General features: G+C 47.2%; 1 protein-coding gene across 3 annotated transcripts in view; it reads left to right on the top strand.

Moving 5' to 3' along the window:
• The window catches only part of LOC135393060 (lysosomal alpha-mannosidase-like), a 492,848-nt gene that overhangs the window by 458,688 nt on the left and 19,839 nt on the right, over positions 1-14,321 (top strand). For all 3 annotated transcript variants that reach the window (XM_064623632.1, XM_064623631.1, XM_064623633.1), the window contains one exon: positions 12,271-12,501. In XM_064623632.1, coding sequence (XP_064479702.1) covers positions 12,271-12,501 — 231 coding nt within the window. The remainder of the gene's footprint in view (positions 1-12,270; positions 12,502-14,321) is intronic.

The raw sequence follows: 14,321 nt of genomic DNA, 5'->3' as shown, positions 1-14,321 counted from the left end.
GAGAGAGAGGGGGGGAAAGCCATTAAAGAAATAAGTAAATGACGCTAGACGTGTTTGAAATTCAAACTTACAGATTAAGATGGCTTCTATGGCTGCACGTAGAGAAACAGATACTCATGGAACGATGCGACAGCACCAGAGGACACGTGTTTCGCCGTGTTTGCGGCTCGTCAGCTCGTCAGCCCAGGGCTGACGAGCCGGAAACACGGCGAAACACGTGTCCTCTGGTGCTGTCGCATCGTTCCATGAGTATCTATATATATATATATATATATAAATGAAGAAAAATAGCATACGCTCTTTGGCTGATGGAAACGGATGGAAACAACTCAGGGAAAATTGTTGGTCTGCCTGGTCCAGGACAAGGAATAAAAGGGGAACTTTATTAAAAACTAAGAGGGGGTATTCGACGTTTCGACAGCAGCGCTGTCTTCAACAGGATTGGGATACAATAGAAATAGGAAGACAGCGCTGCTGTCGAAACGTCGAATACCCCCTCTTAGTTTTTAATAAAGTTCCCCTTTTATTCCTTGTCCTGTAGAAGCACTGTCTCCACTTCTGATCCTTATTGAATACCGTTATTTTTCGTGGTCAACCGCATTCGTTTATTTCAACTCCTATATATATATATATATATGTTTTTTTTTTCTTTTTACTACTACTACTATACTACTTCCCCCCTCTTTATTTATATATATATATAAATAACGAGGGGAAAAAAGCCATTAAAGAAACAAGTAAATGACGCTAGACGTGTTTGAAATTCAAACTTACAGATTAAGATGGCTTCTATGGCTGCACGTAGAGAAACAGATACTCATGGACTCTGGTGCTGTCGCATCGTTCTGTGACGCCTCCCGGTTTTGGAGCAGACGGAGCACAACGGGATGGGAAACGCTAACGTGGGCACCCGCAGAGGCAGAGAGACTCAGCACAAAAGAAACAACAAACATTTAATGTGGCAAATGCGTTACACGATATAGACGATAAAAATGCTCACACAGATCTACTATGGTGTTCCCTAACCTAAAGAGGACCTCGGCACGGTGACAAAGTCAGTGCTCTCACCGAGTGCGTCGTCTCTCGTCACACGGCGATGAATCCTGGATTTGGGGCGAGATTCACGTCCGAAGCGTAGGGGCCGATGACTGGCTGAAGCGAGGATCCCGGCGTCGACAAAAGATGAGATGCTTCTCCAAGAATTCTCAGTCCTGGGTTATGACGTCCTTCGAATTACGGGGCGGTGGCCGATTCAGGAGAAAACTACAGCAACTTACTGGCCGCTGAACCTCGGTTCTGGCGATCAGTCGCAGCGTTCTCTATGCTTCCTTTCCGTGTCCGAACCAACCGCCCACTGCCACTTCCTTCGTTTTCGCGGGCTCTTCTTTTTGCTCTTTATTTTTAGACACTCTTCGCGGACGCTGTGTTGAAACCGGACACCGGGAGCACCCGAAAACATGTGGCCGAACGTTTGCCGGACGAGTCCTCATGGCCCCCTTGGCACTGCAACTTCGCGCAAGGCGGGTCGTATCGTGTTACAGTTGCCTCCCCCGGGAAAGCCATTTCACCTCTCCCAGAAGCAAATCCTCAAACCGTCACACTCGCCCTCCCTACAACAGGAATTTTCTACAAAAACGAAAATTCAAATACGACAACACGAACTGCAGCCCTCACAATCACATTGTCCTCACTCACTGGATGTTCTTGAAAGTTATTTCACTCGAGACGCAGTTGCAGACACACATGTTGAAACAATGTTCAGTGCACTGCACTGCATGCGTTCCCCAGTAAGAACAACTAACCCCGTAACCGCCCAAGGTGCTCGTACAACTTCAAAAACCTAACCTAAACAACACAGTCAAATGATATCTATTACAAAATTGTCTCCAGACAACAATAAAATACAACAAGGCACTGAAAGCTGGATTGAAAAACACCACAAGCACCACATTAACTTAGCGCGACTGCAGATAGACGCAACGGTAGTACCAAAAGCTGCATGTTATAGGGACAATTAATCCAGAGGAGTTTTTCCCGCCTAGTTAAATGTCTTCGCCTCCAGGTACAGTGCTGCAACAGAATCAACCGGACCTCTACTTCTGAGGGCGTATGAGTGCACCGGGACAGCATCAGACATAGCATTGACACTGCTCGGTGGCAGCGGGCATAACTGATTTTCCTCGCATGACTGTGCTGATGCCTCGGCGAGCGCCGCGTCCATCATCGTCATTTCGGTCAGCGTGTGCGGCACCTCGACGTCGGTTGCATCGTTTGCATGGCCGTCAACTTCTTTTCCAGATCGCATTCGAGTTCTCGCATTCACGCTGGAGCTAAATTCGACCGACCCTGGGGCCAACTTCAGCTTGTCGATATGAACAATCTTGTCATCTCTCAATCTGCTTCCTTTTAATCTTAGAGTGACATCCGATAAAATTTCGACAACTTCAAACGGACCCCTCCACTTCGGCGACAATTTCTTAGCGAGACCCGTTCGCGCTGCAAATGTTCTAAGGTATACGGCATTCCCTACTTTGTATGGCCTGTCGCGGGTCTTTACTCCCTGACGCTCTCGTCGTGCGTGAGCAGCCGAACTCAGCGCCTTTCGTGCTATTTCATGTGCCATCGCCAAGCGCTGTTCCAGTTCTACTCTGTAGTTTTCCAGAGTTCCGTAGTTCATTGTTGGCGAGGATACAGCGACGCTTGGGATGGTTGGGCTGCGGCCGTAGAGAAGGTAGAACGGAGTTTCCTTAGTTCCCTCGTGTACCGCCGTATTGTACGCGAACAATGCGTACGGAAGCCATTGATCCCAGTCCCGCTGATCATGAGCCACATAGTGAGATATTATGGTGCTGATGGTATGGTTTAGCCTTTCTACTGCACCGTTGCACTGGGGATGGTAAGCCGTCGTCTGTAGCTTTTTGACACCCAAAAGACTATATATCTCTCGCATCAACTGTGACGTGAAATTCGCTCCGCGATCGGTAAGCAGTTGTTGCGGTACGCCGTGACGAAGGACTATATTTTCCACGAATGCACGAGCTACTGTTTCCGCTCTTTGATTCGGCATGGGAATCGCCTCAGCGTAGCGTGATAAGTGGTCAATAAACATAAGGATATAGCGGTTGCCGCCACCACTCGTGGGTAACGGTCCCATTATATCCATGGCGGTGCGTTCGAAAGGGGTCCCCACCTCCTGGAATACCTGAAGCGGCGCCCGCTCCACATTCTTAGGGCTTTTCATGAGGCAGCACGACACACATTTCGCGCAATACTCTTTGATGTCGTTTATCATTCCTTCCCAGAAATACAAGGCCCTTATCCGTGCCCTTGTCTTGCGAGCCCCCAAGTGCCCTGCATACGGCGCATCATGGAATAATTTAATAACGCTGGACACCAGCGCTCGCGGAACGACAACGCGCGTTAGCATGCCCTCCGGGGGGGACTTTGTACTTGACCTATGTTTAAGGAGTCCATCAGAGTCCAGAAAGAACTGCCCGTTTTTCTGTTCAGCTGTCGCTTCGCACGCCGCCATAACTTTCTTTAGCTTATCGTCTTCCCTTTGCATTCGGTGAATTTCGGAGTCCTCAATGACAGGGAGGAAATGCACCGATCTCACAGCTGTTCGACTGAGCGCATCAGCGTTCTGATTCACCTTCCGTGCCTTATGTGTGATTTCCATGTCGTACTCCTGTAAGAGCAAGTTCCACCGAGCTAGACGCGAGCTGGGGTCTCGGGTGTTCATGAGCCACTTTAGCGATCTGCAGTCAGTTATTACCTGGAAGCGCCTGCCGTACAAGTAACACCTGAAATGACGTATGCCCCACACTACTCCCAAACACTCCTGCTCAGTGGCGCCGTAGTTTCGTTCTGCTTTATTAAGCTGCCTACTTGCGTACGCTACCGGGTGTTCTTGACCATCAAATGTCTGAGACAGTATCGCGAGAAGGAATAACAACCACACACCTCGTCAGCAACAACAAGACATGATTTAATGAATAAAACTAAGCACTACGCCATTATTCAGTTGGTATGATGGATAATACAAATCGCGGCAACAACACACATGATATCAAGCGAACATGGTATACTTTAAAAGAACAGTCATACAAAACGCGCGGTTAATGAACACGTGAATCGTGTGCAAACGTTGGAGACACAACAAGGCGGCAAAAGTGACTGACCCTGACTTTGCGCATCCCGACGACACCACATCTTCACCAGGCCATGGACGATGGCGTGGCAGACGAGCTCGGAAGATGACTTCAGCAGTGACCTACGCGGCCGGCTTTCCATGCTGTGGCTTTCGGTTGCTGCTTCCGTCGATCTTCATCCGCTCTGGTCTCCATTCTTGGTCCACGGCCGGGTCACACAATAGCGAAGACGGCGACTTGGCGGCAGGCCTGCCGTCCCACTTGGAGGCTCGGTCCCAGGAGCTCGGCTACCGCCCTCGTCGATCCGTCTCTTCGCTCGCCACATCGTCGTCGGGTGCACCTCTTTCCGCTCAGTCACCGCCAGCTGGGCCTCTTGGTCGTAACTTCGGTTGCCCGGACGTCAGCGCAGGTGGAAGGAGACTTCGGGGACGAACCCTCAGGTCGAAGGTGGGTTCCAGGCATCAAGGCGCCGCCGTCGTCCATCTCCCTCCAGGCATCCGTCCTGGCTCCCGCTCTGGATCACGACTTGATGACTGTTCGCTGGTTCGGACTCTCGACGTAAACTACGGTTGTCTGTCTCGGCGACTGTCCCACTCTCTCTCTCTCTCTCGAAGTCACCCATGGTTTATATAACCTTCCCGCGCCATGACACAGCCCGGGTCAGTCACGTACGCCAAACCAAAAACACATGTGCGTCCGAGACTGCATTCGAAGAACGCTGTAATTGCCACTGCATCCGTTAGCATACAGCTATGCTGCCCTCTACACAAAGCCGCCTCTAGGGGCAAACAACACTGTCTAAGGGGGAGCAGATGTCACCCTAGCCACGGAGAGACTGCGCACATGCCAACTAAAGTTTTATGGTTTTCAACTGAGGGGGAACACGAGCTCTCGCAACCGTTTGGAAGTAACAGGGCGCGCTGTCCCTTTGATGCCAGATAATTGGAAAAAGTCTGTGAAACCGATTTTATCAAGAAACTCGGACCGTCACACTCGCTCACCCCTGAAAGAAAGGATTTTCATAAAGTGAAAATCCGCAAAATACACACCAAACAGTACAAATCGTTGCGTCGACCACCACAAAAGTTCGGCTACATTCTTCACAAAACACGCACAATGCACAGCCGAATCACGAAATAAAATTCACACACTCACGAAAATGTCCATTGTCCTGTGCTAGGTCCAACAACAAAACTGAACTGAAAACTGGATAATACAATGAACCTGCACGGTCGCGCAACAGATGAAACAATTAAGAGCAGGCGCAAACGCCTCGATAACCATAGAACGAAACAATAGATTCACCATTCACAGATTACACGCAAACCACACTTCAGATACGTACTGTCTCCGACTTATATGACGCGCAATATACACACTTAACTATCACACAATGAGCAACAAATATTCACAACATCATCAAATTACTTGTGGACAACTTCCCACAATGAGCCACATTCGAACAAATGCGTCATAGTTCAGTCAAATCACCTCGCTGCATCCACAATAAGTCGGATGTGCGGCTACCGAACTTCACATGGTCATCCGGTCTGCCTACTTGCAGCCAGGCTATTCTCTACGCTACTGCAACATTACAGTTCCGTAAACTGTACCTTCCATCCGTGCGAATAACGTCGCGACGGGTACCCTGCAATGCGGCTAAACAAATTCTAACATTTCATCCGTGCGAACCACGTCGCCACGGGTACTCTACAATGCTCAACGCTGCATCTCACAACTTCAAATCCGTCCGTGCGAATAACGTCGCGACGGGTACTCTACGACACGCAGCAATGCAGCTAATCAACCTCTAACGTTCCATCCGCGCGAACCACGTCGCAACGGGTACTCTACGACGCTCAAAAATGCAGCTAAACAGCTTCTAACATTCCATCCGTGCGAACCATGTCGCCACGGGTATTCTACGACGCTCAACGGTGCAGCCTGCAACCTGTATAATTTCTTCCGCACAAATAACATTACAGCGGGCACTCTATGACGCGCTACAGCACAGATCTAAAGGATGGCATTCCTCCTCCCCGCTCGAGGGCAAAGGGGGGTCTCGAACGGTTTCCTCTGCGGACTCACAGGAGCGATCCCACCGCTGCCACCAATTGTGACGTCCCTTGCCGTAGCCGTAAGGGGGACGGAGCACAAAATTACCGAAAAAAAGGGGATACACTCAACGCGTGGGCACCCGCAGAGGCGAGAAGGAATAACAACCATTTAATGTGGCAAATGCGATACACGATATAGACGATAAAAATGCTCAGACAGATCTACTATGGCGTTCCCTAACCTAAAGAGGACCTCGGCACGGTGACAAAGTCAGTGCTCTCACCGAGTGCGTCGTCTCTCGTCACACGGCGATGAATCCTGGATTTGGGGCGAGATTCACGTCCGAAGCGTAGGGGCCGATGACTGGCTGAAGCGAGGATCCCGGCGTCGACAAAAGATGAGACGCTTCTCCAAGAATTCTCAGTCCTGGGTTATGACGTCCTTCGAATTACGGGGCGGTGGCCGATTCAGGAGAAAACTACAGCTACTTACTGGCCGCTGAACCTCGGTTCTGGCGATCAGTCGCAGCGTTCTCTATGCTTCCTTTCCGTGTCCGAACCAACCGCCCACTGCCACTTCCTTCGTTTTCGCGGGCTCTTCTTTTTGCTCTTTATTTTTAGACACTCTTCGCGGACGCTGTGTTGAAACCGGACACCGGGAGCACCCGAAAACATGTGGCCGAACGTTTGCCGGACGAGTCCTCATGGCCCCCTTGGCACTGCAACTTCGCGCAAGGCGGGTCGTATCGTGTTACAGTTGCCTCCCCCGGGAAAGCCATTTCACCTCTCCCAGAAGCAAATCCTCAAACCGTCACAGTTCCATGAGTATATACTGGGTGTCCCAGAAAACGTGTCATTGAATTATAATAAAAAAAACCACGCCACCTAGAATCATGCGGTCAACAGCATTTGTTCTTATTAGGTTTTTGCCATCTCCTAATGTGAATGTCATGTACTCCAAGTTTAATTATGTATATATGCGCTAACTGAACTCGGAAATTTGCCAAGTAAAGGTCACTTTTTTACCCCACCAATATGAAGAGCGTGCCGAATTCACTCAAATTCATGATAATTCACAGTGATATTCACGAGCTATCCCATCGGAAAAAATAGCCGAATATCATGCTTTTCGGAGCACGGACCATAGCGCGCAATGACTTTTTGAGCGCAATCGCTCTCAGTGCGACGAAAGGAGGTTCCGAAGCCAGCCCACAAAGTGATAGTACAAAAAGTAACAGTTCCTAAACTTGGGAGAGGGAAAGCATTATCCCAGCGAAAGTCGGACGTGATAAGCCGTGCCTGTTTTATCTCTTTCTGCGATGTCGGGGAGGGCTGGGTTTCCAACCTCCTTTCGTCGGATTTACCAAGATTGCGCTGAAAAATTCGTCGTGCGCTATTCTGTGCGACCTCCGTAGAGCATGATGTTCGGCTATTTTTCCCGACGGGATAGCTCCTGAATATCCCTGTCAATTATCATTAATTTGACTAAATTAGACACGCTCTTCACATTGGTGGGGTAAAAAATGACCTTTACTAGGCAAATTTCCCACTTAAGCTCGCAAAAATTTACATAATTAAACTTACGTTACACGACATTCACATGAGGAGGTGACAAAAACCCAGTAAGAACAAATGCCATTGACCGCATGACTCTAGGTGGTGTAGTTTTTTTATTATAATTCAATGACACGTTTTCTGGGACACCCTGTATATATATATATATATATATATATATATATAAGCGAAAGGAAAAGGGACACAGCGACGGATTTGAGGTGTTAATAGAATACAAACAAAGGTTTATTTTACATAATTAAAACATTATTTAGGAAAATGGGGAAGTGTTGACGCTTCGGAGGGAAGCTCCTCCTTCTTCGGGACAGAAGAGGCAACAAGACTGTCCAAGGCCTTTATGAATTCAGCTTGCTGACGTAATCTTGTGTATTCGCGCCACCTGGCGTTCATCGATGAGTCACGTTCTGGAAGGTTCGTTTGTCGCTGTCCGGTGTGGTGTCACTGCCCTGACGTTCTGGGATCTTCTGAGGTCAGAGCTGGGGGTAATCGTCTTTCTTCCAAAGGCGTCGTCCGTGGTGAAATCATTATCTGGGAGTCCGGGGTTTAGGTCATCGTGTCTGGGAGCCTTAGGTGGCCTCCTCGGGAAGTCGTCGTTTGGGGCGTTGTTGTTCTCGTGGCCCTGTTGCTTCATCAATAGTCCATGTAAGGCGAAGTCATCTATGGGGTTTTTCCGTAGCATTGTCCGTAGTGCGGGGATGTCCTCCAGCCATATCTGAAAGAGAAGAAGAACACGGCGAGACGGAGGATAGCTAATTGTTTAAGTTTCTAACTGTTGACAGTACACCGGGATCTTCATTGATTGCGGATTTAAACTTATAAATCAAATATGACTCGCGTTGTTCTCTGCATCTGTCAGAATTGAAATTTGATTCAAGAATAAAAAGGGAGACGTCATTTATTGAGTGTCCGGGCTGTTTGAAATGGCGGGAAACAGGAAGCTTCGGCTTCTTGCTAACGTCTGATCTGTGGTTATTAAACCTGATTCTGAAGGATGTTTTACTTTGTCCCACATACTGACATTCACATGCTTTACACTGAATGACGTAGATGATGTTAGAGGAATTACAGTCAAAATCTCCGTTGATTTTGATGGAAAAATTCGAATTTGTACTTTTGACAATCTGGGTACTTTGCATTAGCTTGCAGATGTGACATCGGCTGCCGCCACAAGGGCGACAGCCGGTCAGAGAGTTAACAAACCGAGAGAGTTAACAAACCGCATGCTTCTCTGACCGGCTGTCGCCCTTGTGGCGGCAGCCGATGTCAAATCTGCAAGCTAATGCAAAGTACCCAGGTTGTCAAAAGTACAAATTCGAATTTTTCCATCAAAATCAACGGAGATTTTGACTGTAATTCCTCTAACATCATCTACGTCATTCAGTGTAAAGCATGTGAATGTCAGTATGTGGGACAAAGTAAAACATCCTTCAGAATCAGGTTTAATAACCACAGATCAGACGTTAGCAAGAAGCCGAAGCTTCCTGTTTCCCGCCATTTCAAACAGCCCGGACACTCAATAAATGACGTCTCCCTTTTTATTCTTGAATCAAATTTCAATTCTGACAGATGCAGAGAACAACGCGAGTCATATTTGATTTATAAGTTTAAATCCGCAATCAATGAAGATCCCGGTGTACTGTCAACAGTTAGAAACTTAAACAATTCACATTCTTCTTCTTTTTCAGATATGGATGGACGACATCCCCGCACTACGGACAATGCTACGGAAAAACCTCATAGATGACTTCGCCTTACATGGACTATTGATGAAGCAACAGGGCCACGAGAACAACAACGCCCCAAACGACGACTTCCCGAGGAGGCCACCTAAGGCTCCCAGACACGATGACCTAAACCCAGGACTCCCAGATAATGATTTCACCACGGACGACGCCTTTGGAAAAAAGACGATGACCCCCAGCTCTGACTTCAGAAGATCCCGGAACGTCAGGGCAGTGACACCACACCGGACAGCGACAAACGAACCTTCCAGAACGTGACTCATCGACGAACGCCAGGTGGCGCGAATACACAAGATTACGTCAGCAAGCGGAATCCATAAAGGCCTTGGACAGTCTTGTTGCCTCTTCTGTCCCGAAGAAGGAGGAGCTTCCCTCCGAAATGTCGACACTTCCCTATTTTCCTAAATAATGTTTTAATTATGTAAAATAAACCTTTGTTTGTATTCTATTGCCACGAATCATCATCGCGAAACTTCCAGGGCAGGCACGAAACGATACATCTCATCCCGTTGCATGCTGAAGAAGAAGCAAGAAGCTTCCAGACACATCGCCTACTCTCGAGCAAACGCACGTGCTGTTTCTAGACTTTTCGGCGCGACGCTTAAATGCTTGTGCGCTCCAAGCTGGAGCATTCATTCTTTGGACTCAGTTGTGTTCAGAGAGCTATCACTCTTGTGTTTTGCTACCAAGTAGTCTAATAAACCGTTTGCTGCTTATTCGACGACTCGCCGGCCCATTTCGCTTCGTGACACTATTAACACCTCAAATCCGTCGCTGTGTCCCCTTTCCTTTCGCTCATATTCCACGTCGCGGCTGTTTGATTTTTCATCTTCTGCAATTTATATATATATATATATATATATATATATATATATATAATGAGGGGGGAAAAGCCATTAAAGAAACAAGTAAATGACACTAGATGTGTTTGAAATTCAAAATTACAGATTAAGATGGCTTCTATGGCTGCACGCAGAGAAACAGATACTCATGGAAGGATGCGACAGCACCAGAGGACACGTGTTTCGCCGTGTTTGCGGCTCGTCAGCTCTGGGTAGCTGCGCATCGTTCGGAATTGGCGAACCAGGGGTCGCTCAGCGAGCGATATACACTGGGAGGGTGACTGAGCATTCCTCAATGCCACAGTGCAAGCCAGTGAATTATAATGAGGGGGAAAAGCCACTAAAGAAACAAGTAAATGACACTAGACGTGTTTAAAATTTGAACTTACAGATTAAGATAGCTTCTATGGCTGCACGCAGAGAAACAGATACTCATGGAATGATGCGACAGCACCAGAGGACACGTGTTTCGCCGTGTTTTTTTTTTTTTGCCGCGTCTTCCCTTCCGTCCCAACGTGAGAGGGTGAAGGAGCACAGTGCCGCCTCTTGCGTCCTGGAAACAGATTGCGATAGTGTCACTCGATGCAGTTGTTTTTGTTCCCGCAAGTTATTAAAGCTCATCTCGACGCATGAGGCGGCACTTGGAGAGAAAAAAAAAAAAAAAGAAACGGCTTTTCAACGAATGTTGATTTTATGAGTCTGTTTCACGATGGATAAAATCCAAAAAGATCCGGTTAAATTGAGTGTATAAAAAAAGCTGGACACATCCATGTCAATTAAATCCTAACAACCCTGGACCTAACTAGAAGATACAGCCAATGAGCACTCGAGCTTCTGACGCAAGCGGCGCAGACAATGAAATCGTGATAATGCGGCTTCCGAAAAAAAAAAGGGCGCAGTTTTCGCGAGCTCAATGGACGAGGCGCACAGCAGACGCAAATGAAGTCAAAGTGAGAGAAGTTTAGAATAGGGCTTCCCCACCGCAACCCGAAATGCAAGCACCTTGCGCTTGCGACACCATCAAGCGGTAACCGTGGTTGTCACTTTGTGTACAAAATTTATTTCATTTCAAAGATACAAGCATTACATGCACATGCAGCGCGCGGTGGCTTCCTTGAAGCTTAACGAAAAAAAAAAAAAAAAAAGAGTCGGGGATGGACAGCATTGACAGCGTTTTGGCTGCAACCGCCAGCTTTGCGTTTCTCTATGAAAAATTCCAGTTTTGGACCCAAATATCGTAGCTGAATAGAATGTCACACTTAGCGATGTGTATTATTTTACTTCTTTTTTGTGGCGTTAGCTCCTTCATAACCTGTCGCGCCGCACAATGGTGACGCAAGTTGAGGCGAGTTTGGATACCCACATAATTTTCGAAAATAGATCTACCGTTTTAGCATAGGGTACCAAGCCTTATCAGGTCCGAAAGAAATGAAGTTTCGTCAGTGCGCTTGATGAGATCCTGAACTTTGCACTTTTTGTTTTGCGGGGGGGGGGGGGGGGCAGAATACATGGGTAACCTATCCTGTACCTGCCTTATATCGCGGAAAAGTGTGCATACTTGGGATAGTGCTGTGCACGTGCAGCTCACAATTTGTTATTCGTATTTGCGAAGGCTAATGAGTATAAGGTGCGTGGACATTGTGCTGCAAGCAAGCAGTACAGTTTGCTTCCACAACCACCAATCTCAGGCATAACATGGCTTATGTGAATACAGAGCCCACCGTCATCCAGCTTAGTGAGTACGGCAGGCGTGGGTATGCGTGGAGCTTCGCGTTCGTGTTCACATTGGAAGAACACAATTCACGCACAATTTGCATCTCCTGACTACATTTTGTTACTATAGCGTTTACGTCGCGTATTTGTCAAATGAATATTACATTGTTCAGTATTTCTTCGTGAACAGGTACACAGGCGACACGGCCAGTGGGATTCCGATGAAATAGGTGAACCCCTGAATGACCAAGGGGTGGACAAGCGTGGACAGGTACTCCGAGGACGCCATCTCTTGCACATGGGAAAAGTCGACCACGCAGCAAGCCGACTACGGGACCTACTTTTCCTGGTGTTACGAATGCCTGTGCTCGCTTTCGCCGATGCTACATCCCCTAAGGCTCGTGGTCTTGTGCTACGCATGGTTAGGGCACTGATGCTTATGATTTTCTGTGGTGTTCATCGTCTTGTATTGTGTACTCTCTAGAAAGTTCAATATGTCAAAAATTTTAACAAGAAAAGCACCCTGCGGAATAATGTGTGATGGACAGCATTTGTCTGTACGGAACTCTTGCACTCACCACGGGTAACTCCGAATTGTGCATAGCTCAGGTAGTGTTACCTTGCCCTAATCAGGAAACGCATTTGGGATTTACACGAATCCACAGAAAATGACGCTGCTTCGTGATATGATGAATGTGTGGAAACGGGCACTTGGTGAAGTCGCCATTTGGCGCTAAAAAAAGAAAACTGCTGCCGCGATATGGCAAATGACGGAAACAATCTCGAGGGCGGACTGTAGCGCCGACGGTTCGTGCGCTTCGTGTTGCCGATATGTACAGCAAGCCGTACGATATTTTGTCAGTACATGATGATATCGTCAATATCAAGTTGGTATCAAGAGTTATTACGAGCTCATATAGAGGAAATTGACAATTTGGCGCCAGTGAGTGCTAGTTGGGCGACGATTTGACAAAATGTCTGAAGTATATAGATCGGGCTGGTTGGTGTAAATCCACAAGCGACCAAAGAACAAACACGAAACAACAACACAGTGACTTGTGTGTGATCTTGTCTCCTGTTTGTTCTTTGGTCGCTTGAAAATGAACGATTTGACCAAACGCTACTTCGCAGGCTGTAGCAAGGGAAGCAGGTATGGGCCGCGGACTCATAGCTATTAAGCATAGATATATGCATGCTATATATAAATATATATAGCATGCTATATATAGATATATATAGCATGGATATACAGACAACGTAATTAAATGATGACATCTTCGATACCACGTTTATAGCAAGAGTTATTACGAAATGAAGTGGAAGATATGGACAATTTGGCGTCTGCGAGTGCTATCTTGGCAATGATTTGGTCAAACGCGACTTCGTTGGACCAGAAATTTTGGTGCAGATCTAAATATATTCAGAATCGAAGGCGTGTGTATTCCCAAATCCCTGCAGTGGCTACAGAAGGTCGCCGACACACGAGGCGGTGAAGAAGTAGAGAACAGAGAGTGAATTTTATTTTAGTGTATTTACAATGCTGTTTACCCATACCTGTGGGTATAGTCGCAGGTGGATAGGTCACAAGGCAATTTACAACAACACATGTTACAATTACAATTACACGTTATTACAATTAATTACATTAATTGTAATATTACAATTACACACAATTACAACAGATGTTGCAGTTTCTAATTTAAAGCCCCATGTCAGATTTTGCCTTCCGGAAGCAAGAAAATTTGATTGGCTGAAGTGTGGAAAAGGAAAATCAGTGACAAAACCAAAATACGAGGGTCGTTCCATAAGTTTCCGGCGCGAGGTAGAAAATGCGCGCGAATTTGAAAATGCGATTAAGGACGCGCGGCACCATCTGTTGGAGGGCCGGAGCACCACCCTCAACCCTCTCCATGCTTTTGTAGGTTGGAGAGCGGCATTTCCAACAGCCAGGGTGCACTCTTCAGTTAAAATGGAAAAAATCGAGTACCGCGCTGTGATAAAATTCTTGACAAAAAAGTGACTTTCGCCTAAGGAAATTGAAGCGCGACTGGACAACTTGTACACAACGGTAAAATACTGGGCTAAGCAGTTTCGACTCGGGCGAGAGTCCATTGAAGATGATCCACGCGACGGTCGTCCAGTGGAAGTGGTGACACAAGAAAATTTGTCTCTTGTCGAGGAGGAAGTGCTGAGCGACAGTCGTCTGAAGGTGAAGGAGATCTCAGAAAGGCTGGTGCTTTC

This window comes from Ornithodoros turicata, chromosome 4, assembly GCF_037126465.1.
Source record: "Ornithodoros turicata isolate Travis chromosome 4, ASM3712646v1, whole genome shotgun sequence".
Taxonomy (NCBI): Eukaryota; Metazoa; Arthropoda; class Arachnida; order Ixodida; family Argasidae; genus Ornithodoros; species Ornithodoros turicata.
This window is presented reverse-complemented; position numbering and strand designations above follow the sequence as displayed.